The sequence below is a fragment of the Corvus hawaiiensis genome, chromosome 20 (genome assembly GCF_020740725.1).
Source record: "Corvus hawaiiensis isolate bCorHaw1 chromosome 20, bCorHaw1.pri.cur, whole genome shotgun sequence".
Lineage (NCBI taxonomy): Eukaryota > Metazoa > Chordata > Aves > Passeriformes > Corvidae > Corvus > Corvus hawaiiensis.
In genome coordinates, this window is record NC_063232.1 from 613053 (window position 1) to 640876 (window position 27824).

Consider the following 27824-nt stretch of genomic DNA (forward strand, 5'->3'; position numbering starts at 1 on the left):
CAGCAGAAAACATCCTTCTTCCCAACATTTAAAAAATTAAAATTAATAAAATCCCTGTCTGTATCAGTAGGCACAATAAAAAATGCATCAAAAATAGGTACATATCTGTCAAAAACTACTTAACAAAGTCTGATAATTACAAGCCTAACAAAGATAAATGTCAGAAAATTACACAGAAATATAACTGCTAATTTAAATAACTGTCAATAATTGAAGACAAGCTCTCTTGGCAAAGCCCTTCTTATAGCAAACTGATCAAAGGCTAAAAGTTCCTACAATGTACAAAGAGCCCTTAGGGCTCACCAGTGCCTACAAACAGAATTAAAAATGCTCTTGTCCTGAGCTTATAGGACAAGATGCTCATGCACTGTGATTTCATCTACAGAACCACATGGAAAATTTTAACTTTGCTACTCACCACCAGCAAGCAGTTTAAGACTTTCAGTAATCTCAAGTCCTTGACTCCAGAATTCTGTTGTGTTTAAGTCCAGTACATACTGAACAGCTTTCCTATAACATCCATCTTCCCATCACTCTTTGTATCCATTAATTTAACTGTTTCTGCTATGATACCCACAAATCTGCTCCTGGTTTGGCAGGAGCATGCCAAAACAGCTTTTCCACTACGTCTGTTCTTGAGTTCCTCCTTCCGCCCCCTCCCTTCCCACCAACAGTCCAAGCTGGTCCACCATACCTCGCCTGTGAGCCCTCTCTGAAATCACCAGTAATTAGTCACTTCTGTTACTGAGTGTGGGCTGAATGTGCTGCTCTGCTGTACTGAGAAGCAAAATGAAACACCAAAGCCCCAGTTCTCCACCTCTGCCCTTTTGCTCACTGCCAGCTTGATCAAACACAAACATCTACAGTCACTAACGAGACAAACTGCATCACCCGTGGCCAAGACAGGCCCCTGTGCACTCACAGGGCAGTCTGTGTCCCACCATGCTGCACAGAAACACTGCATCAACTTGGCTGATGAACAGAGCCTCACCTGCTCTCTACCTGCTGCTGCAGCTCCTGCACCTTCTTGCACACGTCTCCAGCTATGGCACAGGTCTTGCCCACCTTGGTGAAGAGTGCGGCCACCTTGTCGGTGCGCAGGAACCCGGCAGCCCTGCGCTTCAGCATGTGCAGGAGACACGCCTCCACCACACCTGTGGGAACAGGGACAGAATGTTACAGGTCCTGCTGCCTTCAGCCTCGGCCAGCGCCACCTGCTCACTGCCACTGGGCAGGTGTGGGCCAAGAACAGAGCTGGGGGGACAGACAGGAACTCAGAATCAGATGATGCGAGCATGTGTCTAATCTGCAACTACAAGCACCTTGTAAACTACAGATAATGGCAGTATATAAATGAACTGGAATCTCTCCGAGTATTTTCACCCCACTTTACACGTGCCACACAGAACCACACTGTAACATGCCCTGATGGCCACCACTTGCACTATGCCAGCCTTGCAAGACTGCAACAGAAATCTATCCAGCTCTCATGTAACCTGCTGCAGGGAACAGAACTGAGAAATACAAATTTAAAAAAACCAAAACAAATCAAAACAAAAAATAAGCCTTCCTTGTCTATCGGCTCCTAAAGTGAGACTGCAGATGACTCACACAGTCAACACTGCCCATACAAAGGGATGAAGGAAAACAGACCAATTCATTCACAGGAAAGGGAAAAGACCCAGCAGTATGTGCCAGGTGTGTGCTCAGGGCAGGGCAGTCTCCACAGGGCTCTGAGTGCAGCACCGAGCACGGCTCTCCTGTGCGGGGTGGCGGCAGGCAGCCCATCGGGGCACCGCAGCTCCCCCTGCCACGTTAAATGCTGCTTACGAGTAACAAATGGCACTCCATCTGCTCTGACACACTCTCCCTCTCGCCCAACACTCGGTGGCTCTTTTTGAGAGAAGGCAGCATTTTGTGGCACTTTACGCCCAACGCTGTCAGCTGCTGAGCATTTCCTGAAGACTGCTCTGCTTATTGTACCTGAAGGCTCCAAATCCCGTAACACCTGAAAGCCTCCATCTGAAAAAGACCTGTCCTCACTGCTCACGCCCTGAAAACTAACCCGAGTCCCAGGCCAGACTGGGGGCACACAGAAACACCTCCTGCCTGCTGAACCCTGAGGAGCCCCACCCTAGGAGCAGCCAAAACCAGACTCGGAGCTGCCTTACAGCACAATGGGGCAGTGCCCGTGGCCTCAGCTCCGGCACACTCCTGTTTGCTCAGGACATGAGCCCGATGGCATCAGACACAGCCACCAAGCAGCAGGTCTGATGCTGCTTCCCATGCTGGTGGCACTTCCAGCCAGAACTACTGCCTCAGAAGCCAACCACCTCCTCATGCACAACAGCCTGTGCACGGCACTGGTCCCTGGAAGGAGGAGCAGGACATGCAGGCACATCCCTGTGTGACCCCTCTCAACCATCAGAAACCTCGCCCAAGATCAAAGGACACCAGTGGGTGGCAGAGGCAGAGCCTGTGGTCTGACAGGAGCAGGAGCCCAGCGCTGACAACATCTCTGAAGCCAGGCTGGTTCCACTTGGAAGGAAAGGAGCATCCGTGCAGGGAACGCCGCGGGGGCTGGCGTGGCCACAGAGCAGCATGGGGGGACAGGGAGTGATGACAGCACGGGGATGTTCCTCACAGTACGGTCTAGCTCCTGTCTAGCAACCATCACACAGCTCTTAATCCAGCAGCTGTTTTGCTCTGTCTTTCAATTAGAAATAAAAGAAAAAAGAAAAGCAGCTTTCCAGATGCCTGGAGCAATGCAGCAATTTGATTCCAAATCTTAAATGAAGCAACCTGCCTTTAAAAATAACTGCAAAGAAGTGCATTGCTGTTGCTTAGGAAACAGGCTCTCTTCCCACCTTCATTGCTTTTTTTTTTTATTTCTTTAAAACAATAAAATATTAATGAAACAAATTTAGTGAAAAGCACAGCAGGCACAGCCTTAATTATTAATAAATGCTGCAGCTGCCACTAAGGACAATTTCCCCAGTGACTGTCCCTAGAGCCCCAACATTTAATTATTCCATTATGACATTTCTCATCACAAGAACTTGGGTAAGATCAGTCCCCAACTGCCTGTAACACACACATAGGGGTCATTTGCAAGGGGCGAGACACTGGAATTTGCTGCTGGATTGCCTCAAAATGTATTTTCCACAGGACAAGGATACATCCAGTTCTAAGTGTAAGGTACCCTCGGATTGGGGGGCAGGTTACAGCCCAGCCTGTGTGACCCTCAGGTCACTTCATTCTCCTACACTTCACCCCCAGACTGAGCCTAACAGCACTGGCTCTCAGCATGCTTCTCTCCAGGCTCCTTTCCACAAGAATTATTCCAGAACAGCTGACTCTACATTCACATCTGACTTGATCTGAACGTGCTTGCAAATACACCGTGGCTTTTATCCAGTTAAACTACAAAACATCCAAGCAGGGCAGCACATCTTGAGACACAGATGCCATCCCATTCAACCCAGGGGACCGTGTGGATGCCATCCTGGTGGCACAGGACAGCAGGAGGGGATCCCTCCCACCTACAGCACAGCAGTGAGGGACCAGCTCCCTGGCAGAGCCCCACGGGGCTTTCCTTTGGCTCTGTGTGCAAGGCAGGCACTGATCTCACTGCACCTTGCCAGCATCGCCCACAGCCAAGCTCAGCCAGAAAGGAAACTTAACACATCCTGAATAAACAGGCAGAAGAGTCACCTCAAGCTGCAGAACCTTTTAAAAGACATGAGAGGACCTTGGCAGTGGTGCTTTTTGATAAACCAAAACCAGGTGATCCCCGGGAGTTACAAACTGCACAGCTCAGACTGCTGCCTAAAGAGACAACACAAACTGTTTTAGGGGTTACAGCACAAGAACCTTTGGGACAGGGAATGGAGTTATTTAGCCATTTCTAGGAAAATTAACCATTTTTCCCTTTTTGGAATCTGACACTCTAGGAAGACCTAAAAATCAATGATTTAGCTGTTTCTGGAGAAACTGATAACATCAGAAAGGCATCAATGGGTGTACACACATGCTTTTGGCTACAGGTATATATGCACACAGGTAAGTAACTACTGCACAGCCCAATGTGATCCCTCCTGAGCCTGCCTACTGTCACTGTACCTACAACAAACACATACAAAAACTGACCAGATAAAAAGGCAGCAACTCATCACACACAGAGCGGAAGAGCAGCTCTGCACTGGGAATAAATCAGCACAGCTCAGGTAATTCCCTTGTATGGTTCAGTTGACAGCAGCCATCTAAAAATTCATTAACTCCAGACAGTTTTGAGGCACATTCTCTCCAGTATCCACTGCTGAATTTAATTAAGTGCAGATATATTATTGATTTACAGTTCAAATAATCACAGTACCCACCAAGCTTCAGAAAACGTCACTTTTTTATGACTTCACCACAGCTACTTCTTCCAGGGTCAGGTGAACAAGTTCAAGTTTTGTCCTTTTTTGCCTCTATGAAAATTCTGACATGACTTAATGGACTGTGAAATGAGAGTTCTGGGGCTGGAAGGGTAGTGAGCAGAGAAAAGGTGGTCTGTGGAAGCATTATTTATGGGGTGTACTTAGCAGATGAGATTTTCCTTAGACAGGAAGAAATACTGCAGCTAAATACCTTGTTTTCATGGAAACTGTGCACAGGGAATTGAATTCATGAGGCTGAAGAAATTAAAAACAAGTGAAAAGAGGAGGATGATAAAGAAGCCATCAGATGCTCACGATCTCCAGCTGCTGTTGCTTTACCCTGCTGATCACAGATCTGCCCAGTTTGAAACCAGTTTTATTGCCAAGTTCCAGCCTGCTGTGTCACTGGGACACACACGCCAAGCAGGCAGGACACTGGTACCCGAATGCCAGCTGACAGCAAAGGGCTGCAGAGGACACATCCCAACGTGCTCCTTTGCCCTTGTTTACCTGCACCCAAGCTGCTTGTGCTGGGCTGTGCCACAGAACATCCTATGTTCAATAATTCCCTAGAAAATAAATTTAAAAAGTATCTAAATGGACAGTCCCCAGTTCTAAAGTGGCTGGGAAACTTCAGGGCTAAAATTTGGTGACTGCTCCTCTTTAATGAAAACACTTCTGTTTTCTGAAGGTTACTGAGATCCTTGAAGCTTAGTGATCGTGATTTTAAACTCTGTTAAGGGTAAATCAGAATTACCAAAGTTTGTCTAAATATTGAGAATGATCCAATTTGATGGCCCAGAATCAAAGCAAAATGTTTAGCAGAGTTCTCTAAAAAGCACAAGAGATTTTATTTCACTTCTCAAGCTAAAAACACATGCAGTTCAAAAACTGTTTCATTTCACATCAGAGCTAATATTCACTCTGGTTCTTTCCTCCCCACTACAGCACACCACTCATTAATTTAAGCATCATCTTTGGAGCACAATCAAAAACCTTCTAAATGTGCGTGAAAAAATATTTGCCTCCCCCTCTCTGGTACTCTCTTTGGGCTAATGTGTTTATCAAGTGAGGCAGAATTCTGTAAACTATTTTTTAAGCCTTATTCATCATTGAAAATGTTTGTTTTCCAAATAGGAGCAGTAATACAGGGAGACATGGGTTTTGTTTGTGAGAGATCTGCATTTCCATAGCAGATTAACTACATTTTTAAAAAATATCAATGCCAAAAACTTAACAAATACATCTCTGTTCCTCAGCTGATTTTATTTTCCTGTCATGAGCCTTAATACAGCCTTGTAATTTAGGGCCATGAAGGAAAAAATTTCTGACTCATGGTATTTCATTGCTTGGGGATGGCAATTGTGACGTTTGGTGGCTCTGGTAATTGCTTGGATTTCAGGTCCTGAACGAGAAAAATCAGAACATGAGGTCCAGCATTATGCAGCCACTGGTTCCTAATTTGATCTTTTCTTTCAAACACAATTAACTTTGTGCAAAATAGGATAACAAGTCATCCTAAGACCAATGAAGAAGACAGCCTCACAACTAAGCCTACTGCTGTGGTTAACCGTGGGGTCTGTTAGCAGTGAGACTGTAAACCAGCACTGCCGGGCACTCCTGCAGCTCAGACACCAATCCATCCCGAACGACCCCACATATCTGGTCTCCAGGAGTCACCAGCCACATTCATGTTCCAAGGATTCCTGGTTTTCCACAGCCAGTGTGGATGGAGACTCATCCATGACTTCAGCTGAAGCTCTCTGATTGTGTTCCTACAGGATGTGCAAGGCCCTAAAACTTCAGACCTGATCTCAACTACGTGGCTCCAGAAAATCCAGCCACACAAGTGCTTTCCTACTGCCTCCCACCTCCAGAATAAATGGAGTACTCATCTGCCTTAGGAAGCTGGGAAGTAACTCTGGAACTGTTGTGCACATTCATTAACAGCAATCCTGTCATACACGGGATTGGCTCTAAAATGTGAAGAGGACCCAAGAGCCACTCTGTTTCTCAGGACACACCAGTCCTGTTGCTGTGAACAGATACTGAGTGACACAGAACTATTCCAAATAACAACTCCCTCTACTTATTTTTGAAGAAGGAAGCATCTTACACTGATGATTATCCAAGCCTAGATGCCCCAGGGCTCTGTGAAAGGAAGCTGAAAAGGATGGATACAGGACCCACACATCAGGTCTCGAGTGTGGAATTACAGCCTGAAGCACAGACATCTCAGAAGCACTTGTGGGTGATAGCTCTCCTTGCTCTGTTTCTGAGAACAATAAATGCTCACACAGTCCTGATGTACACAGACACTGCAAGAGCTTGAGAGCAGAAGCACCAACATAAGACACAAATGCCAGCTCAGGAGTGCTTCACAAAAGCAGCCATGGAGTCAGGCTCTGACCTGCCACAGCCTGGCACGAGTCAAGATTGTATTTGAGTTTTGAAGGAAATGCAGGAAAGCTGAAAGAGCTGCTGTACAACTTACAGGAGCCCATGAGATAAACTGTACTGAGAAGAAGCAGTATGATAACACTCACCTACCACCCAGCACATCGTGCTTGTAGACCTGGAAGTCACCCACAGAGAAACAGGATGGACCCTGCAGAGCTGGCCAGGGGCACCCACAGCCCTGCACGGCTGCTGCATGGATCTGTCTGTGCATGGACCTCCTCACCACCCTCCTCTACCACCATGTCCAAAACCACCAAAGGGTTCACAGGCTGCTCAGTTGCTTTCAGAGAAGACTGCACTGACAGCTGGGCAAGCCAGCACTGGGCTGTGCTCAGGCAAGTGTCCCTTCTCTCTGGGTCAGCAGATGTCCGCTGGAAGGCCTCAGGCCACCTCTCTGATGTATTATTCACACAGAGAAAGCAACAAGGACTGCTTACTAATGGGAATTCATTATCTCCCAAGCTCCCCAGGGCAGCCACCACATCCTTCTTCTGTTTGAAGGGCTGCACACATGACTAAATGCAGTCACAGATCACATACAAACACCTTCAGTCAATATCAGACCCAGCTCTGCAGTCAAACCCTGTCACCTTTCCCAGTGCATGACTGGACAGATCGTGACATGGTTTTGTTCTTCTTTTTTTAAGATCTGTGATATTTAAACACAGCATTACCCAGAAGAAAACCCAGTCGTTTTCATCAGTTAATAAGAGAAGAAAAACAACATGCATAATGGGGATGGAAAAAAAAAGAAAAAGCTGAAGTCAATGCAGCTAAATCAACGGGACTGGCTCATCCCCTAGGGCTGAGCCAGCCAAGCTTCCTCAGCTCCTCTAGGAGAGGCTCTCTGCTCCTCTTGCCTGCACCTGAAATTGCAGGGTCTGCAGCAAGGATCCTCAACAAATCTATCAGGATAGAACAGTAATCTAATACCCAGAAACAGCAAATTTTCTCCTTGGGTTTAAAAGGGGAGAAGCATTTCTGGTCTGTAAGTCTGGTTTAGACACAGTTTTAAAACAGATTTGGAAGGCAAAGATAATTCAGTGACACTGAGAAAAGGAAAAATAAATACTTCTAAATGCCTCTGAAGTGAAGGACTGTAACCAACACTGGGGGTAAATTAAATATTAGTAACTGAAGATGGGAAGAAAGAGCACATATCAAGTATCCAAAGTGTAACAAAAAAGCTACAAAGTATAAAGAAAACAAAAAGACAATGGGAGATTTTTTGTTTTCTTTGATAGAAAAGCCTCAACGTCTTACAGGATTTGAGGTCAGATTCAGGAACAGGAAAGGACCTGGTGATGCCCCTGCCATAAACCCACCCAGGGCTGCACAGCTCCAGTGCATCCCCCAGGAACAGCAGTGAATCCCCCAGCTCCCTCCTCTCCCTCACATCCCAAAGGACACAAGCAATGCAGACCTCCCATCCTCAGACAAGGTGTACAAGAAGCCCCAAGCACAACATTAAATACCATTCTGCAGCTCAGATCAGAACTGGCCTTTTCAGTTCAGCCACAAAGGGATTCTGTACATTTTAATTAATGAGTTTAATTACTGGTAGCAGGCTTATTATTAAGGCCAAAAAAAGCTTTTCCTGCAGTTCATCCCTTCCTTAATTTAAACTGAAATCTCATTGAAAAGCCAAGTTATGCATGTTTAACAGTGCCCGAGTTACTATTTTTACTCACGTTTACTGCTAACCTTTCCTCCAAACACAGTAAGTATATTCCCTTTGCCAAGCAGGCATGCTGAATTTACACCTAAACATATATTTTGATTGTGACACACACCAACTCTCCATAACCCACCTCAATTCTATGGCAATTAGTTTATAGCATGGGGAATTCAGGATTATTTCATTTAATACACTCAATATATTATTCAAAGAGAACAAACTACTGAAACTCGTTTCAAAGTATATATTGAAAACGTAGAGATCATTTGGGTAACCATGTCTGGGGCATTCATGAATAAACTCTGTCTGCAGTGTGCAGCTGACTAAATGCTTAAAGCAGCACGTTACTGTCAGACTAAAGATGGGCAGCCACAGAGAAAAGGCTTAGCGAACTGCAGGTAGCATTACACAAACACTCCAAGTGTAATGCACGGAACCGGAAACCCTGTAAATACACTTCAGGTGACTGCAGAGACAGAGAAATGCTTCTTTCCTCTTCCCCCTTTCCCTCAGAAGTGCAGAAGCGGGAAGGAGCTGGTGTTGCCGGCGAGAACAGCTCCAGCCAGGGACGCTCCGGGCGGGCTGGCGGCAGGAGGGCGCGGGAGGAGAGCGCGGCGCTGGCCCTGCCGCAGAGACGGAGCCCCACGTCACGGGGGCAGCCGCCGTTCCCAAGGAAACGTCTCTACAGACAGAGCCCAGGCTGCAAACATCCACGGCCAGCTTCCAGCAGAAGCGCTGGCCACTGAAGATGCTCCAAAGACGCTTGCATCGCTGCACTGTCGCCTGACTGGCCACACAACAGCGGCCACAGCAACCCATAGCCCAAAGGAACTTGGAATTTTTGTCCCACAATGGCACACGTCAGCCACAGGCCAAATGGAGCTGCTGTGGCTCTGAACCATAGAGCCAGATTTCCTAGAAATCAGAGGGGATGACAGAACCTCCTGCACTCACTGCTTCCCCACACATTGTGACACACCAACTCTCCATAACCCACCTCAATTCTACAATTCCTTCTGCCAGAGCACCCAGGCAGAGACCACAAATCCCTCCTGCTGGATGAGCAGAGCCGATCCACAGAGACACCATTCCTTCAGGCCAGCAAGGGCGGCACAGAGCTGGAGCATTTCCTCCAGGACAAGTAGCACATGCCATTTAATTGGCACCTTCAGCCATCTAGGACCTAGGGCAGCTACAAACTGTTCAGCTACTGACGCAGAGAGACCCTGAAATCAGCTATCATGTATTTAAGAGACTCTTGCTAAACTCAGCCTACCAAGAGAGTAAAATGATTCACAAGAATTCTATATTTATAGCAAAGATTCACCAAAAATGACTCATGTACTGAACCATCTAATTTTAAATAGAAGGGAAAAACCTCTTGAAGAGACACATGAAACTGGAGTGGGGGAGGGAAGAGAACTGCACACACAGGAGAGCACCAGCCAGGAGCTGTTAGCCAAATCTGCTGGAAGGGATTTCTCCATTCAATCAGCCAAAGTAAAGCCAGAACATTCAGCTTCACCTTCTTCTGGTTTAGAGTTAATCAAGGCCTCTGTTCAAAGCACCAGCAGGCTGGAGTCCTGCCTTAGGACAGGTAGGGTTGCTGGGCAATAATGAGGCAGCTCCATGCAGAATTATTAGTTCTTCAGACCATAAAGAATTCAGAACACAAAACCAACTGGAATCACAGTACGAGGAAGAGACAAGTATGAAGACTTTAAAGTATTCCTAATTTTGGCCACGCAGAGTCTAACAGAAATAGCTGCCACCCCACCACCCCTTACACCAACAATGCAGCACAGCTTCCAGGACGGGATTCCAGGAACAGAGAGCAGGCAGACCACTCTGGGCGCTCCCTGGAACACACGGCCAGCCTGCAGCAAGGCCACCTGTCATCCTGGCTGGGTACTTGGAAAATGACATCTTAGAAGAGTTACATTACAATTTGTAATGTACACACACGTAGCAAATACAGAGGTGAAATGGGCCTGAACACCATGATTTCTAATATCTAAATCCCTGCATTTACCTCTGACAGCAGAGAAAATAAATGTCTAGAGTAGAGGAAAAGTAAGGTTAGGTAGCATTAGCTCTTCCGCGTGACATTTACCACATAAGGCGATGATGTGACTGCTGTCTTCATGTACAAATTTCCGAGTGACAGCTTCTTCCATGATCTGCTTTACCTAAAATGAACAGAGAGAAATGATTGTATGATCCTAACAAAATCAGCACAGCACTTGGGAGTTTCAGTTTCAACCACTGCCTTGCCCCGCACCAACAGACTAACAGCTCCCTCACATCATATTTTGCAGGGAAAAATGGATTTAAGAAGGGAAAGCACAAACAAACCTGAGGGGCTTATCACGGGATGAGGGAACCTCTGGCAGAACAAGGACAGCTCTGTTTGGGGTGTGCCCCCACAAAAGGCTGAACTATTTCAGTGTGCCCACAGTACCCTCCAAAGCACTTCTCCAGCATAAGTTCCAAAGAGCTGTGTGAGACTTTTTATATGATTCATCCTTGGCCTTCACACAGTCTCTTTTGCTCATGAAACCAGATGGTGTTGCTATGTCCCATTTCCACTTGTGCCATTCTGCTCTTTTTCAAGCACAGAGCATTCCTGAGTGACACAGGCACACATTCCCAGAGAGGTTTAGGGCCATCTTCCCCCTACCTGGGAAGCATGGAACATGCCACAGCAATTACAAATTATGCCTTTGAAGCTCTGCTGCACCACCAAACAGTATACAAAATTATTACAGGTCCTACAGAGAAGGCAGTGCCTTCAGTTTTTGCTTCAAGACATGACTTAATAATTATAGCAAATAAAATTACACTTATCACACTTTTTAATGATTTCAAACAAAGTTCCTTTCCACTTTCAGGGTTGATGTGTCAAGTTCGAGAGGGAAATCATTGCAAATTATTGACTTTCAAAAATTAAAGAAGAAACAGACAATTCTTACAATGAGGCTCTTGACAACAGGCTGCAGTCACCCTTGCTCATCTGCCAGTGATTCCTCCCCAATGGCTTCCTCAGCCTGACACCAGATGAAACCTCATTGCCTCCACCAACTCATTTATCAGACACTCATTTCCTCCTGGCCACGGAGAGCTTGCTCTCTTCCATGTACAAATCAACCATCATTTTTGACTTCTCTCATTTATGAGCTACAATTACAGTATTATGACACTCTGACTAAACATAGGCCAATTCACTTTCAATATATGAAAATATGTGCTACCATGGCAGAAGATTTAACCAGACACTCCCTTTTTCCAACGTTTAGAGCTAACTGGACACCACTTCATGGCACTGAGAGGTCCCAAGGTTTTGAGCTTTTCCACTCAGCGCTGGACCAGGAGACGCTGCAGGTGCAGTGCTCCATCGACAGCTGGGCTCTGCAACTGCCCGTGGAGATGCCTTCTCCAGTTTGGAGGGCTTCCTTCTCCAGCAAGACCATCTGCAAGACCAGTTCTGGATGCTGTAATTAAACATCCCCTCCCCCAGTAATCATCTTGAGGCCTCTGTGCCCACTCCTACACCCCCAGCCCAGCTGGCAGCAGGCTGCAGCTCTGGCACTTGCTGCACGAGCCTTTCAACACATGGCATTCGCCTCACTGCAAATTCTGGATCAAATGGATCCTCCAGAATTTGTGTTCCTTATCAAACAAGAGCCCTCTGAGTTGCAAAGAAAACATCGGAGGGAAAAAAAGCAAACGTGTAAGAGGCTTTGAAAGAACATGTTTTATAGCTGAGGATTTCAAAACAAGTCTTTTGCACTTTATAAAACCTGGCTCATTGCTCACACCTGAGGCCTGACAATATAAACTTTGTGCAGGCAATTTGTTTCTTTCCTGTGGCGTTTCTGACCTGGCTGTTGGAACTCATGACCTCACAGTGAAGCAGCTGGAGGTGGAGGAGTAAGAGAGTATCAAGGAAGAAGCAGAGGTGTGAGGAGGTCTCGTGATGGGCACTCACATCTGGCTTATCCTGTGTATTCAGCAATCCCTTTGGCACAGTTTTGTCCACCAAAGGAAAGGGCTGATGTACTGCTGGCAAAAAGCAACTCCAAGCGCCACTGGCATGAAGATGGACAGAGTCTGCCTTGGTGCAGCACAGTCACACCAGCCTGTGCACATATGACTCAAGGTCACAGACACGACTTCAGGACTACAGACCATGAAATCAGTCTCAGAATCCTAGAGAACAGTAACGGGGATTCAAATCCTACCACCAGGGAGGAAGAAGAGTCATTTCGAGGAGCAAAAACTCAAGTGCTCCGCAGCCAATTCACTGCTACCACACATTTCCCAGGCACACCCCAATCCGCTCAGTATGTTATTTAGATCCCAGTCAACAAAAAATTTTAAGTGTATAAAAACTGAGAAAGAAAAGGGTTTCAGATGCAATAATCAACACTACTTTTCTACAGCAGCACCCTCCAGTGTCCCCCAGGAGACTTCAAACCCGGGACTCCAGAGCTAAGGACACAGAGCAGGCACTCTGTGTGTTCCCCACTGCCACCGGATGCCGAGCGAGCTCCGCACATTTTCTGGAGAGTGACTGAATGTTATTAGAAAACATTTTCAAGGCATAGACAGGATATGAGAAGCTTCAAAAGCTGGAATGCAGTGTTCTTCAATCCCACATCATCCCTCGCTGCCACGTAATTCGTGGATGCTCCAGGCAAGGAGCTAAAGCAAGTGATTCTGATCAAATGGAACGCAAGCCTTTTTTTTTTTGCTTGTTTCCTTTATTCCCTTGCAATTTTGCACAGCTCTTCATAGGGAATTCTGCTGCTTTGTCTCTGGTCTGGGGAGGCACTTGAAAATGGTGCTTTCTGAGCACAAGCCTCCACACACACAGTGGCAGCTACCAGCTGACCTGACCAAACTGCAAATTAATCTCATTAACAGAAACATGACCACCTGTCCCCCCAGTCACCCATCTACCCCACAGGGAAGGAATCAGCCGGCCTACAGCTGTGTTTGTGCAAGGGATGGAGGGCTGCAGCCTGGAGCTGGGCCAGAGCTGCTCCCAGAGCTGGAGAGGAGTCTGTGCTGGGGCCAGCTGTGACACTGGCTCCTGTCCCAGCCCTGGAAACACCTTCCTGTTCTCTGTGCCTCCCCTGCAGAACACCACAGGAGCTGCCCATCCTAACCAGGCTGTTGTCTGCACTTGCCCAGTGGCGCGAGCACAGAGAGGCAGCACAGGCGTGTCACTCAGTGTCACTGTCCCTGAACAGCTGCAGCAGGAACCACGTCAGCCACAGCCCTGGTGACAGCTGCTCGCCCTGGAAAAGGTGCCAGGCACCGGAGGCACACATTTGCCAACCACTGCAGAGCAGGGACAGGAAAGCTCTGCCTACCCAAGTAAAGATCTCAGCACATGAGGAGTATAGAACATCCTGGTGGCAGCATTATCCAGACAAAGCAAAGCAAACTCCTCAAAGAGAAGCTGCTCAGCATTTGCAGCATGTTCTAATGGATCACTGCTCTGATTTACTCCCACATCCTACAAGGGCCAAAAACTTTCAGAAGCAAACACCAAACATACATCATAATACATGGATTATTTATTAAGTTTCACCCAAGAAATGCACAGGAGAAATGCCTTTATGTTTAATTTTTAAAAAACTTTATTATAAGGAAGCTTTAAAAATTGCAAAGAAGAATGCTCATAACATACCAGAATAATCAGGACCACAGTTAAAGCCTACAGCATTTTTTCCTCAAAGGAGAAAACCTAATGTCCAGCACCTGTTCTTTAGCTTGTACAGCTCCTGCTCACCTCCCTTACTGACAGCTCCTGCTGCACTGACTCCTTACTCCTGATGAAAGACTGGTGGTGTAAATAAAAGCTGTTCAATAACTATTGCACTTCTGCTCAGAAGTCATTACATTTCAGTTGCAAGTTGAGCAATTGAGTGTCTGAAGTGCACTGAAATCCTTCAGGGTAGAACTGCTAAGGTTATTGTTATCCTGTTTGTTTCACAGCTAGAAAGTACTGTTTAAATCCAGAAATGGCAAAACCTTCCATTTCAGGAGGCAAAACGAAATGGCCAGAGAAAAGCCTGTTTTATGAGTCTGTTTGTCACAACAGATTTTCCTGCAGAGAGAGATAAATGCTTGAAACGTGAACTTCCAAGCGGCCTCAGCATGAATCCCAGCAGTTACATTTTCTAAACACATTACATGTCTTCCTTTCTGTGAGAGCCAACAAAATACATTCCCTACCAATGGGAACTGAAAGTCCATCTGAGGAAAAGCAAACAGCATTACATTTCCCAAAGGAAAAACGCAGAAGTTTTAGCTGAGAGAGAGAGGCAAAATAAACTAAACACTTTGCACCAAGTGATTTTGGAGATGACTGTTTTATACTTTGCAAAGACAAATTAATTTTAACAGGCTTAGTGGAACAGCCCACAGAAAGAATCTGCTGCCTCTGAACTCCTCTGGATTATTGAGATTATGGGAAAATAATTTAACAAGAAATAGAGTCTGGGTTTAAAGGACAAGGGAAGGGGACGAGGGCTCTGAGAATGGACATGGAGTCAGGTTTTCCCAGCAAGCCCACAGCACACAGCAAGGAGGCAGAAGGGGCTGTGTGAAGTCACACACGATAAAAAATGAGGTTGAAAATTCTATCGGAAAAAGTTAATTACAGTTATTAAGGGCAGCATCATCTGGTGGGTGCTTACTAGTGGCTTGTGTTCAATTCCTGCCTCTGTCAATTGATTATTTAAGACAAATAAAATCTCCATCTCAGTGTCTCCAACTGCCTCCTGAGCCCATTTTCTCACTGTGAGCACAGACAAGGGCTCTTCCACAGGTGTGTGAGGGCACAGGTGAGGGGTGTTACCTCCACCTGCTTATAATTACCAAAAGCTCTGGCCAACCCCTAAAAAGCCAAGCCATTATAAATGCTCTAAAAGAGCATTTGTGAGGATTTGGAAAAGGAAAAAACAAATCAGAGACAAAACAAAACTGCAGATGACACAGAAGGTACAAATAACACTTTCAAGCATTATTCAAGTCATTTAAAAACCAGAATCCAATTAAAAACATTTTAGAGGTTTTAAAAACAAATTAGCCTCATACTTTTTAATTACACACCACTTCTTCTCCTCAGCTTGAGCTGGCTTGGATCATGAAAATCCATTTCACTTTCCATCTCGTGCATTAGCGCAAGATTGCAATGTTCACACTTGGAAAACATTTCTCAGATTTATTTATATATTTAAACATTACTCAGGAGAGCAAGTGCACCCACTTCTAAATAAAACCTTACACTGCCTTAGCTCAAAGGTTCTAGTTTAAGCAGAAATTTCTAATCGAAGTGGCAGGTTCATGGCTGCATTCAGCAGGTGCCACCTGCCCACAGCCAGTTGCTGGCTGGGTCATCCCGGGACACAGTCCTGCCGCTCCACATCCTCAACATGTCTGTCCCTGCTCTGCCCCTTCCACACTCCCCACACTGACTGCAACACCCGATGTGTTCTGATTTCAGCATTAATGAGCGTCAGGACACAGGAGTCAGGCTCAGGAACCTTGGCCACAGTGACAACTTTTCACCTGAGCTTTGATGGCTCCTGCTGCTTCCCCAGCAATAAACTGGGGAGGAGAAGAGGAGAAGGAGCAGGAGGGCAGGTACCTGTTTAAAATAATTGTTACTGCTGTGATGGATAAGCATTACATCTTCACTTCGTTGCTGTGTAACAACACGCAGCTACCACCACAGCCAGTGCCACAAAAACACAAAATACAATACTTCGGTGCACGGGGAAAGATGGCCACAGGGAGTCCCACCTGGAATGTGCTCCAGAGGTGTCCACGGTCCAGGGCTTGTGCACACCACAGGCACCTCCTCCCACCTCGGCAAGGACCCTCGGCAGGAGCCTTGCTCTGCGGCAGGAGCTGCTCCAGCGCGATGCCATCGCGGCGGCCACTCCGCCCGTCCTGCCGGGCACCTCCCGCCGGACAAGGGGCACCGCGTGAGGACCAAGCGCCAGCAGCCCGAACCGAGTGTGACCGAACACCGCCGCCCCGCTCGGATGCGGGGGTTGGGCTCCTTATGCACATACGGCTCTGGCTGCCCTAGCACGGCAATGTCACACAGGTGTGTACAGGAACAACCACCCAAATTCCCAGGGCACAGGTGCGAGGGCCAGACCAGAGGCACCTCTGCCAGGGCTCCGACACCTGCGAGCCAGCGCGGCTCATCCAAGGACACCTTAGGAATACCTTTGTTATTCACGATTTCCCCCCCTTCTCCTCTAAAGCTCACAGTTAAGAAAAAGTCATAAAAAACGAATACTACGGGAAACACAAACCCCGGGAAAGGGAGCGGCAGCCGATGGCAGCCTCCTGCCGCAGCAGGAGCCCCGCGGGCGGCATCTCTGCTCCCGGTGCGCCCGGGAAGAGAAGAGCACCGAGGTTCTCCTGGAGCAGCATCGCCCCGACAGAGCCGCCAGCCCGGCCGAGCGGAGCCGGGGCACAGCCTCAGGCAGGCACGCACGGCTGCGGCGGACAAACCCCGCTCCCCGCCGAGGGAACCGGCCCCGTCCGCAGCCTCAGGGCGTTCCCCACGCGGCGCACGGTCCGACCCGCGGCCCCCCGGGGAGGGACCGCCGGAGCGCGGGGCTCTGCCCGCCGCACAGCAGCCCTCACCCGCCTCCGCCCTCACCTCCTTCTTCACGTTCCACAGCAGCCTGTCCTTCACGGCGTCCGCCGAGCAGCTCATGTTGGCGGGCCCGGGGCGCTCACAGCTCCCGACCCGGGCCCGCCGCCATCTTCACCGCGGCGTGACGTCAGCGGGCGGGGCGGGCCCGCGCGGCACCGCCCGGCCGCGGGGGGGCGCCGTGGTGCGGCCAGAGGCGCGCGCGGCTCCCGGGGCAGCGAGCGGGGCCGGGACGGAGGGACACGGGGGGACGGAGGGACACGGAGGGACACGGCGGGGGACACGGATCCAGCGGTGCGGGGCGACAGAGGGACACGGGGGGACACACGGATGCAGCGGTGCGGGGCGACAGAGGGACAGAGGGACACGGGGGGACGGGGGGACACGGGGAGACACACGGGGGGACACACGGGGGGACACACGGGGGGACACACGGCGGGGGACACGGCGGGGGACACGGCGGGGGACACGGCGGGGGACACGGCGGGGGACACGGCGGGAGACACGGCGGGGGACACGGCGGGGGACACGGATCCAGCGGTGCGGGGCGACAGAGGGACAGAGGGACACGGGGGGACACACGGATGCAGCGGTGCGGGGCGACAGAGGGACAGAGGGACACGGGGGGACACACGGATGCAGCGGTGCGGGTTGACAGAGGGACAGAGGGACACGGGGGGACACACGGATCCAGCGGTGCGGGTTGACAGAGGGACAGAGGGACACGGGGGGACACACGGATCCAGCGGTGCGGGTTGACAGAGGGACAGAGGGACACGGGGGGACACACGGATCCAGCGGTGCGGGGCGACAGAGGGACAGAGGGACACGGGGGGACACACGGATCCAGCGGTGCGGGGCGACAGAGGGACAGAGGGACACGGGGGGACACACGGATCCAGCGGTGCGGGTTGACAGAGGGACACGGAGCCCCCGCTGCGCTGCCGGTCCCGGTCCGGGAGCCCCAGCCCCGGGCACCGCCCCGGGCACCGCGCAGCACGGGGACGAACCGTGCCTGTGATCCCAAATCCATGCGCTCACACGGCACCGCTGCACCTCACGGATCCCAAATCCTCGGCGGGGATCACAACGGCAACACGGAACCAAAGTGTAGAGACCAACACTGCCAATAGAAAGTTATGGTGCTAGAGAAAAATCACAGAAGACAAAATATAACACTTTATTAAAAATTAGTGTTCTATTTCCGTTTAATGCACTGGCAAAACACTTTAACCAACAGATAATTGATTAATTACTGCATTAACTAGGTACTTTATCTGTAAAACTGACCCTTAAAAGTTAGACATAAAAATAAAACAAAGATTGAATCTCTAAGAAAATAACTTGATCACAGAATGTCAGTTTAAACAAGATCAGCAATGATATTTGCTATCCTCTGGATATAAAATATCATAAAAATCCTTTACTCTTAATGAACAATTTAAGTGTCAACCACCCTGTGAGGTAGGGGAGGGTCTTAACTACCATTCCATTAGATGAGAAGTGACACAGGTACAGAAAACAGCCTGCTGTCTGTCCCCGAGGGAGGGACAGAGCTGGAACAGGATTCGCCTCCCAGGCACACCTGAGCTCTCCAACAGCACAGCGGGGAAGGCGGCTGTGAAGACTGAATGCCAAGGATTGTCACAGGACACAACCTAACTGTAAGGCAGGGGCTGCTAGGCAGACCCATCCAGTTCAGGTACATTCACCACTGCTGCCTGGAGAGAATTCTGTCTGAAAATGAAAAACCTCGAGAAGAACAAAATCAAACCAAGCCCACAGTAAGGACAAGGCTGGGCACGGATGGCAGGGAAAGGTTCCCATTCATTCCCTCAGTCTGCCAAGGCAGTGCCTGAACGCACAAAGGTTTGCCTAAATTTAGGAGTGAAGAGGACAGAGCCTTGTAAGAAAGTCAGCTAATGTAGTTACAATTCACACCCTGTAAGTGGGGCAAAAAGGCTCTTTTTTCTCCCAAAGGCTACTCCAAATTCCTGGGCACATCATTAATGCACCCACTGGTGATGGTCTGTGTGGAAGCCAGTACAAGTGACAACTTGTTGCCTTTAAACTGCATCATCCTGCTCAGTGCTGCTGCTCCTGCACTACACCAGGCTGTAAACTCGTGCTCTAGAATGTCTAGAACATTCCTGTCAAAATAATTAATAGCCTTCAGTTACCTAAAGACTGATTAAGGTGAGAATACAAAGCATGTGTTACAACCCCAGTACTCAAAATGATCAGAACTGGGTGGGACAGAGACTGGACATGCCCAGGACATGATTTTGGGGCAAGGGACATTCAGTCCCAGACAAACAGAACTCAGGAGAAATGAAAAGGATCTCTGCACGTATTTTAAACGTGCTCATAACTGCTGACTGTTCTTATTGATACTCCACATTCCACAAATACCAAGAGGATCCTCTGCACTTGATAAAAGATTCTCACAACCCAGATGGTTCTCAAAACTGTTTCCCAGGTTAATTAATCTAAATTCAAATCAGAAATTAATACTACTTGTTGGCTATGGGAAATAGGGAAAGGAAAACCAACTAAACCAAAACACAAGCTTTTCTCTGCTTCTTACAGTGTAATAATTCACAAGTTGGATCCATTTCATTAATGAATCCTGTGAGCACAGAAAGCCTCTGGAGTAGCACACAGATCCCACATTCTCTTTCACACACTCCTTCCCATACCTGTCCTCCCCAGAAAAAATAAATGCAAATATGACATTTTTCTGCTTATAACTTAAATGCAGTTTTGCAAGGCTATCAACATCACTTACTTATTCTGTTAACATTCACTACGATAGTAACAAGAAAAAAATAATATAAATCATTTGCCAAGAAACAGAAGTGCCACATGTGGATTTTAAATGGCATCAGCCTTTGTTACAAGACAGAAAAAGCACAAGATAATAACTTGAAGCTATTAAATGCAGCACAAAGACCCCACCACTGCAGCCTCTGCTGGTGCCTTCAAATTCAATAGCATCAGTGGAGAGAAAAAAAAAATTTAAAATCCACATCACACTCTAGCAGAACTAGAGAGAAATACCACCAAAATCTTTGTTGAATCTAATCTCAACAGCTGTATTTTTCCTGGCACAACAGAATAACCACCTGGAAAAACAAAACCTTAGAGAAAGCAATATAAAAGAAGTTGTTAGAAATATTGAGGTTTCAAGAGGCCTTTCACAACAAGGCAGGTGCACCCCTGTGCAATGCTGCTTCCTGAATGTGAGGAGAATGAAGTGAATCCTGCCACGTGTAGAGGCAAGAAAATCCTAAAGGTCTGCTAGTGTTTTCTTACTAACGGACAACAATTTAATTTTCAAAAACCTAAATGAGTGCAAATAATTTTTTGTTCCCTCCCCTGCTCCTGTTACTCCCAAACCATCTACATCTCAATTCCCCTTATGACCTCCCTGCATTAATTTGGGATTTTTTTTTTGTCAGGCTTTTGCAGTAATTTTCTTTAAATCTTACAGGCAGATTTGGCATGGGTCAAAGCAGTTCAGGACTGACCACTGTGGAATCTGGAGCTTCATGACCAAGTATGATATGGGAACACAAAGGCAGCTGTGGAACAAAGCTGACATATCCACGGCTCCCAGTGGGCAGCCAGCAGAAATAACCATGAATGACAGTGGCAAAACCAGAATCTGCTACCTACAGCTCAAACATACAAGCACACATTTAAAAATACAATAATGACTTTTCATACTAAATTTGAAACTGTTTTCAGAAATTTCCAAATTTGCAGAGCAGACTTGACTCCCAGCTCCGTAAGTGCCCTGTACAATTAGCACCTAGCCAAGCACTCGGAATAAAAGTGATTATTTCAGTCTAAAATCCAATATAGGCCACCTCTCTCCTGTGCCCAAAGCCTCCTGCAGTTCCATGTTAGAACAAGACTTTCACAGCTGTTTTTCTTCTTCAACTTCTACACTCTAGAAGGCATTTAGGACACAGAACTGGAATTCACGTGTTCTAGCCTTAGAAAACATTGTTTAGCCTGTACATCCCCAGTCACAGCAATTTCTCCCCCATCGCTTGAGAAATTTAACATTAAATAGCAATTTTGGGCCACAGGAGGAAACTAATGTAAAACCAATCCCCCAGATTACCCTTGTTTATATAAACAGGATTTCACTGTGACAAGCTTCAACCATGGCAACGCTGCCACAATCTGCTCAAGTTTGCTTACTTCAAGTTTCTTCCCTCACCATACTCATTTCTCTCTCTCCCAGGACGAGTCATTACCTACACATTTACATTTTCAGAGATTTCCATTTTTTACATGGGGAGGTTGTTTGATGACTTGATTCTTACCACTTTGGAAGAGCTTGCCTTGGAATCAATGAGTTTTACAGACACTATCCTGGAACACAAACCTCTGCAGGTGTTCTGGGGACAGGGGTGGGAGAGCACAGGTGCAGCTGACTGGCCAGCCAAATGTTTCTCCTGGCGCTTATCCCATGTAGCGTCTGCCAAGAGCAGCCACATTCAAGTTCTCTCTTCAGTATCTCGATTTAATAACTGTAAGTTCCACTATACCAAGCCCTGAAAGGGGAGGTGTCTGGAAAGAGCTTTTCAAACCGCGCCACCTCACTCAGAAGAGCAGTGCTGCTCACGTCAAGGGGGGAAACCGTAAGTCATTAGATAGGAAAGAGGAACCACAAACTGAGAACCAGTGTTCCAAATCCCCCCTCCCCAGCAGGAAGAGGGGCCAGCCTGCAGGTAAAGCACAAGGTGCACAACTCACACCTCAGTTCTCCAAGCCCTTGGCATTTAGTGCTGCTTTGTGCACACAGATCCCCGTTTGCTTCTCTCGGGAGCCGAGACACCCAATGAAAATCAATGGCCAGAGACCAAGGGATCCCTCCCTCCTGTCCAAGGACAAGGACACAGGCTGGAGCAGCCCCTGCTGCAGGGGGACACACTAGTGGCCGAGCTGGCGGTCGTCGTAGGTGCTGTATCTCTTGACGTGGATGCGGCGCACGCGGTCGCGCAGCTCGAAGCCCTCATCATCCTCGCTGTGCGAGGCCTGGCTCCGGCTGCGGCTTGTGGCCTCCAGCAGGGAGTTATCCGGGACACGGGGGGTCTCGTACAGTAGGACATTTAGTGTTTCCTCATAAATTCGAGCTTCAGGGAATTCCACCTACAAGAGACAGCACATGTCCTGTTCCTGATCCACCCAGGATAACGACTGGAACACACACCCACACGTGAAAAGGTACTGAGCCATAAACCAACACATTATAAAGAGAGTAAAACAATTGTCAATGAGCAAAATAGACAAATTCCTGGTAGAGGGTTACTCGCACCACCAGGTCACCTCCCTCGCCTGTTCTTTTAGATCGCAATACACTATCTCTGATTCTTAACATTGGGTCCTGCTAACCTCACCTGCACCGCTGCAAATTCAAAGTTAACTCCTGAAGTTAGAGAAATTCTGCAGACTCACCATGCTAATTGTGACCATTTCTAACCCGTAACATGGGCAGGTGAAGCTCCATTACCTTGGTTTGCTTCTTCTCCGTGGCGTACACGATGGAGGTGCAGCAGACCTCGGCCAGCTTGCGGCCCTGCCCGTAGAAGGACCAGCAGCAGATCTCGTCCCCGATCACATCCTTGATGAACAGCACTCTGCCGTTGAACCGCAGCGACAGCTTGTCAAACAGCTCGATGTTCTTCAGCAAGTTGTCATCCGAGTTACTGAAACACAGCAACAAAAGCAGGAACAGGGTTTTTCAAGCGGCCATCTCTGCCTGTTCCACCAGCTTTCAGCACTGATCCAACTGCAGAATACAAATAAGTAGTGACTCATTGCCGCATGCTGCCAAGAAAAGAGGGGTAATAGCCCATTCTGGATACAAATACACTGCTCTAACCCATGAGCAAACACACCAGCCTTTAGAGGTCAACTTATACAATTAATAAGGACAGCACAATGTCCCAAACCATTAAATCAACTATCCACACTCAAGACTATCAAACCCCATCTCACTGCAGTTCTCTGGCTTGATGACAGCAAAAGTCCAGAGTCGGTGTGTGCTGGAAGGGCCACGTCCTCTGCACCCTGCACACCACAGACACATTGCCAGGGTGAATACATTATTTAGGAAACTAAGTTTTACTGACAGACATGCAATCTAGGGCCTTAATTACTATTCAAAGCAAGATACAGTTGTCAAAACCCAAAGCAGACCAAAAGAAGCCAAGTTAGGTCATCCATAACCATCTTCCACTCCCATAGTTAAACTTTCCCACTAAAGTGGGGGAAAAAAGAGGGACATACCTGGTGTAGGAGTATTTATTGTTGCTTCTGTTATAAAGCAGTTTAACAACAGGCTGTTGGGAGTGAGAGAAAAGCAGAAAAGGTAAGTTCTGTGTTTGAATACATTTAGCATAAATCCACAATTGGTAAGAGCAGTTACTTTCATTGATGACTCTATCAGTCTCTCCTCTTCCTTCGGAGAGGTGATAATAGGGATGCTGCAGACAGGTTCATACAAGTCTTTCTTGTCCTGTTTTAAAGGAGGAAGAAAGAGAGGAAATAAGAGAGAGAAATGCTAAAGCTGACACTGCTGCTGCTGCCTCCTTCAGCCCCTCCAGCCATGTTCCCAAATGCTGTGATGCACAGGAAAAGCTCTGGGTTGCTACAGTAACCACACAGCTTACCTTGATCTGCAACCCAGAATCACAGCAGAGATTTCTTATCCCCGGAAGGCAGCAGTAATTGAAATATTGGGATGCAGGTGGATGTCCTCAGCTATAGCAAGGACAAGGTCTAGTCATATTTGGTTTAAGTGGGTTTATTATTCCATCTTTTCTCGAAGAAAAGGATAGAAGGAGTTTGCAGCAGTTTTAATCAACTCAAATCACTGCATAGAAGAGCATCAACCACAGTGAACCGAACACTTGGCAGAACAGGATGTCACCAGCATCCCTCAGGTTGTCAGCCCTCAGGACACAGAGCAACAACCAGGTGTGGGCAGGACAGGCCATGCCCCCAGATCCCTCAGGCAGCACAGGCTGTGTCCCCAGATCCCTCACTATTTACTAAATAATATTTTAAAATACCTTGTACACCTCAGACTTGGTGCCATCTCTAAGGCCATGAAATAATCTCTCAAGTCGTCTTATGTAAATTTGATAAGCAAAACATCCATGAAACACTTCACAGGCTACTTCTGTTCTTACCTGCAGGGCTGCTTGGCACATGTCCACTAAGCCCTGGATGAGATAGTACTTGGCTTCTGCCATCAACTCTTTGATCTCCTGCCTGTGTTTTGGAAGTGCGATGGTGTCGTCTCTGAGATAGTTTAAAATTGTTCCAAAGTGCTTCCCACAACGGTCTATAAGGATCCAGCCTGAAAAATAACCAACACATTTCAGTCACCTCAACACCAGAGGCCAGAGAAAGCTCCCTGGAGAGATTAAACAACGCTGAGGTTTCCTGAAGCTGCTCAGGACACTTCTCCCATTTCACCCAGTGGAAGTCTCTACTGACTTAGAGCAAACTGAAGCTGGTTCCAGAACAGAACCTGACAGTGGAGTCCCTTTGGTACTGCCCAGATGTTCCCACTGCTTTCCAGCACCCCAAAAGCAAAGCCCTAAGCTAAAAACACTCAGCTTCTAGCACAACACACTGAGATTGCTGCAGGAACCCAGCTGCAGTGCTACACTGTGATGCTGGGCAGTCAGAAACTTCTGAGAGCCAGTGAAGGACTGGAAGAGAGAATTCACCAATGTTTGCAACAAGTAGATTTGGGTAAGTTCTGTGGCCTAACAAGGAGGATTTGGCAGTTCTCCAAACACATCTTCTGCTGCTGTTTGGAGTTAAAGAGAGAGAAGTGTTCTGAAGATGCCAAATGGCAGACCAGCCCCAGTGTGGGGGAAAAAGCCGTTCTAGTCCCCAAACAGGGGCAAAGAACAGGACAGACAGATCAGGAGGAAGCACAGAGGGGATGAAGCAGAGGAAACATTAGCAACCAGACAAATTCTTGCAATTTTACAAAATCCCTGAAGTCACACTCCCTACGGAAACAGGATGTCTGATTGCTGCCAAACAATAGCAGTGTAGGATGCACACAGGCACAAGGCTTAGTACAGTGCCAAACCCTTTCCCATAATGTGGAAGGCAAGAAAAAAGGTGTTATTTTGGAATCTAGGTACAGAAAACAACCTAGGAAAGTAAGCTAAACCCCTGCTGGACCCTCCAGCTAGAGCTATCAGAACATGACCCTTGTTTTGCATTCAGGCTGAGGCTCTTACACAAAACTGCCTATTCTGCCCTTTATAATGTATCAGGGATTTAAAATACCATGTGTCCAGCTGGAGGTGACACACTGCCTGACTGATCCCTAAACACTGTCAGGGCACCATGAGCCACGACTGCAATATGCTGCTCAGGAGAAGAAAAAAAAAAAAATTTTTCAACAAAGCAAGGCAGTCTATTCCAAGCCTTAAAGCTGAAAGCTGCACGTCCCTCCCCACGTGCGCAGTTCGAATAATGCCACTCCTCGATGTGACAGAAATGACAGCTCACAGACTGTCTGTTCACAACACCACCAACCTGCTCACCAGCTGTGAGGGCAGCGAAGAGGACCAGTCCTTCCCCAGTTCATCTGGGTAACATAAAACCGTATTTCTATAAAGCCAAAGGACTGCTAGCACCAACGGGACTTGGCTGCTTAATGTTCCAAGTTATTTTTGGCATATATTGCTCCCTACATCCTTAACGGAGTAAAACTACCACCAAAGCCCAGCTGTTTTACAAAACTGTCAACACTAAAAGCTGTTCCCTTACCTTCCTTGTCGGTGAGCACCTCCATCCTGCCGCTGAACATGGCCTTGAGCATGGTGTCGTGCCTGGTGAGCACCTGCACCGTGGTGTAGTACAGGGAGCCCCCGACGTTGAGGCGCACGTACTTGTTCCCCAGGCTGCTGCCCTTGAGCCCGCCGGCCTTGGGCTTGTGCCCCGCGGCCGGACACAGGGCGCTGCCCAGGCACGTGTCCCCCGACATGTCCTTCTGGAGGTAGATGACCACCCTGCAGCGCGTGGGCCGGGCCGGCCCCGCCGTGGTGCCGCGGTCACGCCTCAGCGGGCCAGAACGGTGGGGCAGGGGCCGGCATCACCTCGGGGTCAGCACAGCCCGGGGTCAGCACGGCATCCCACAGCCACTCCACACACAGACGTGGACGTCACCCTGCGGAAGAGGCACTTCCTAAGGACACAACTACACACATCCTGGCAAAACACAATTCAGCCATTTTTCAGACAATTCATGCAGCCAAGTTATCTCTGCGTCACATTTCTGAGGCACATGAATCTCTCCCGACTTCCTGTTATTGTATCTCCAGCCAACACTGCAAACACCACACAGCACTGAGGGCCAGGCTCCAACGCGGCTGCAATTCAGCTCCCCCTCGGCTTCCCAACAGAACCCAACTCTGAGCGCAACTGAAACACCCTGGAAGAGCTTCCTGCCCCTCCTTCAGCTGGGGTGTGCATACCCCTGAGCAGGGTTTGTTGGCGCTGGTTTGACTTTTAACTGGAGACACAAATGTCTCTTCAAATGCCTCAGCATTGAAAAGCTGGATCACAAGGTTCTATTTTCTGGTAACTCCTCTCATTCAAAACTCTCCTTTGTCCATTCTGGAGCCCTGACCAGGGAACATAGTTTTAATTTGAAAAAACACTCCCCACCACGTACACCACTTTGTCCCTGATGTCCTGCCTTGTTTTAAACCCTCAAACCCCCTTTTCAGAAGAGGAGCATGCTTGTAACAGCAGCCAGACCGAACCTGTGAGGAGACAGGAATCCAGCCTGTCCGACCGAACTCCTCAGAAGAGCTCTGGGTCAGTTCCGTCCCTTCGGGCAGTTTCTCACTGCTCTGACCCAAGGACGAAGCTAAACACGAGCAGAACCCCCTGCCCAGCCAGCACAGGCAGGAGCCAACGCCAGTCCTGTAACTGCTCACTGAGGAGCTGTGAGGCCTCTGCTGTAAACACCCAGGAGACCTTTAATTACCCCCTTTGACACGACCGAAAATTCTCCACATCCCTTCCCGTCCCTTCCTTCCTGCCCCGCGTGGGAGGCAGGAGGGGCTGCGGAACAATGGCCCCGCATCGAGACCCGCGCTGGGACCGGCCCCTGCTCAGCACCGCCGGGAAAAGGAGGGACCCGAACGGCTCGGGGGGAACCCGGGGGAGAACGGGAACGCGCCCCACAGCCCGGGCAGGCGCCCGGACCCGCGCGGGTCCCACGGAGCGGCCCGCGGGCCCTGCCCGGCCCTGCCGCGGCTGCACGGCGGGCACAGCCCAGGCCGCGGCCCCGCTCCGCCCGAGCCCCGCGCACCGGGAACGGCGGCGCGGCCCGGGAAAGGTTTCGTCTGCCCTGGCCACCGGGGAAGCGAACAGAGGCGGCCCCGCACACGGCTCAGCTCGGCCCGGCCCGGCCCCGCTCACGGCCCCGCACAGCACCCGGCTTCACTCACCCGCGGCCGCCCCTCAGCCCCGGCCCGCCCCGGGAACCGCCGGCCCGGAAGAGCTTCCCCGGCTC

At 48.6% G+C, this 27824-nt stretch overlaps 2 protein-coding genes across 10 annotated transcripts in view; both read right to left on the reverse strand.

Annotated features, from left to right (window-relative positions):
• The window catches only part of SGSM2 (small G protein signaling modulator 2), a 38921-nt gene extending 21529 nt beyond the window's left edge, over window positions 1-17392 (reverse strand). For 6 of the 7 annotated variants that reach the window (XM_048325028.1, XM_048325023.1, XM_048325027.1 and 3 more), the window contains exons 1-3: window positions 17255-17391; window positions 10673-10748; window positions 992-1154 (exon numbers count right to left, since the gene is read on the reverse strand). In XM_048325028.1, the coding sequence (XP_048180985.1) occupies window positions 992-1154; window positions 10673-10748; window positions 17255-17311 (296 nt within the window). In that variant the 5' untranslated portion in view covers window positions 17312-17391. Of the gene's footprint in view, window positions 1-991; window positions 1155-10672; window positions 10749-17254 lie in introns of all 7 variants that reach the window. The other variant, XM_048325025.1, reaches the window with a different exon arrangement.
• A 1012-nt stretch (window positions 17393-18404) lies between these two features.
• TNFAIP1 (TNF alpha induced protein 1) lies at window positions 18405-27800 on the reverse strand. Of its 3 annotated transcripts, XM_048324701.1 has the most exons (7): window positions 27760-27800; window positions 26069-26468; window positions 24460-24629; window positions 23694-23783; window positions 23555-23607; window positions 22776-22971; window positions 18405-22414 (listed from the first exon to the last, which is right to left on the reverse strand). In XM_048324701.1, the coding sequence occupies exons 2-7, from the start codon at window positions 26283-26285 to the stop codon at window positions 22196-22198; spliced, it is 945 nt and encodes a 314-aa protein (XP_048180658.1). In that variant the 5' UTR covers window positions 26286-26468; window positions 27760-27800; the 3' UTR covers window positions 18405-22195. The 3 variants fall into 3 exon arrangements, with proteins under 3 accessions (XP_048180658.1, XP_048180657.1, XP_048180659.1); XM_048324700.1 differs by lacking the exon at window positions 27760-27800 and having other exon boundaries at window positions 26069-26509; XM_048324702.1 differs by lacking the exons at window positions 23694-23783; window positions 27760-27800 and having other exon boundaries at window positions 26069-26509.
• Between the last annotated feature and the right edge of the window lie 24 nt (window positions 27801-27824).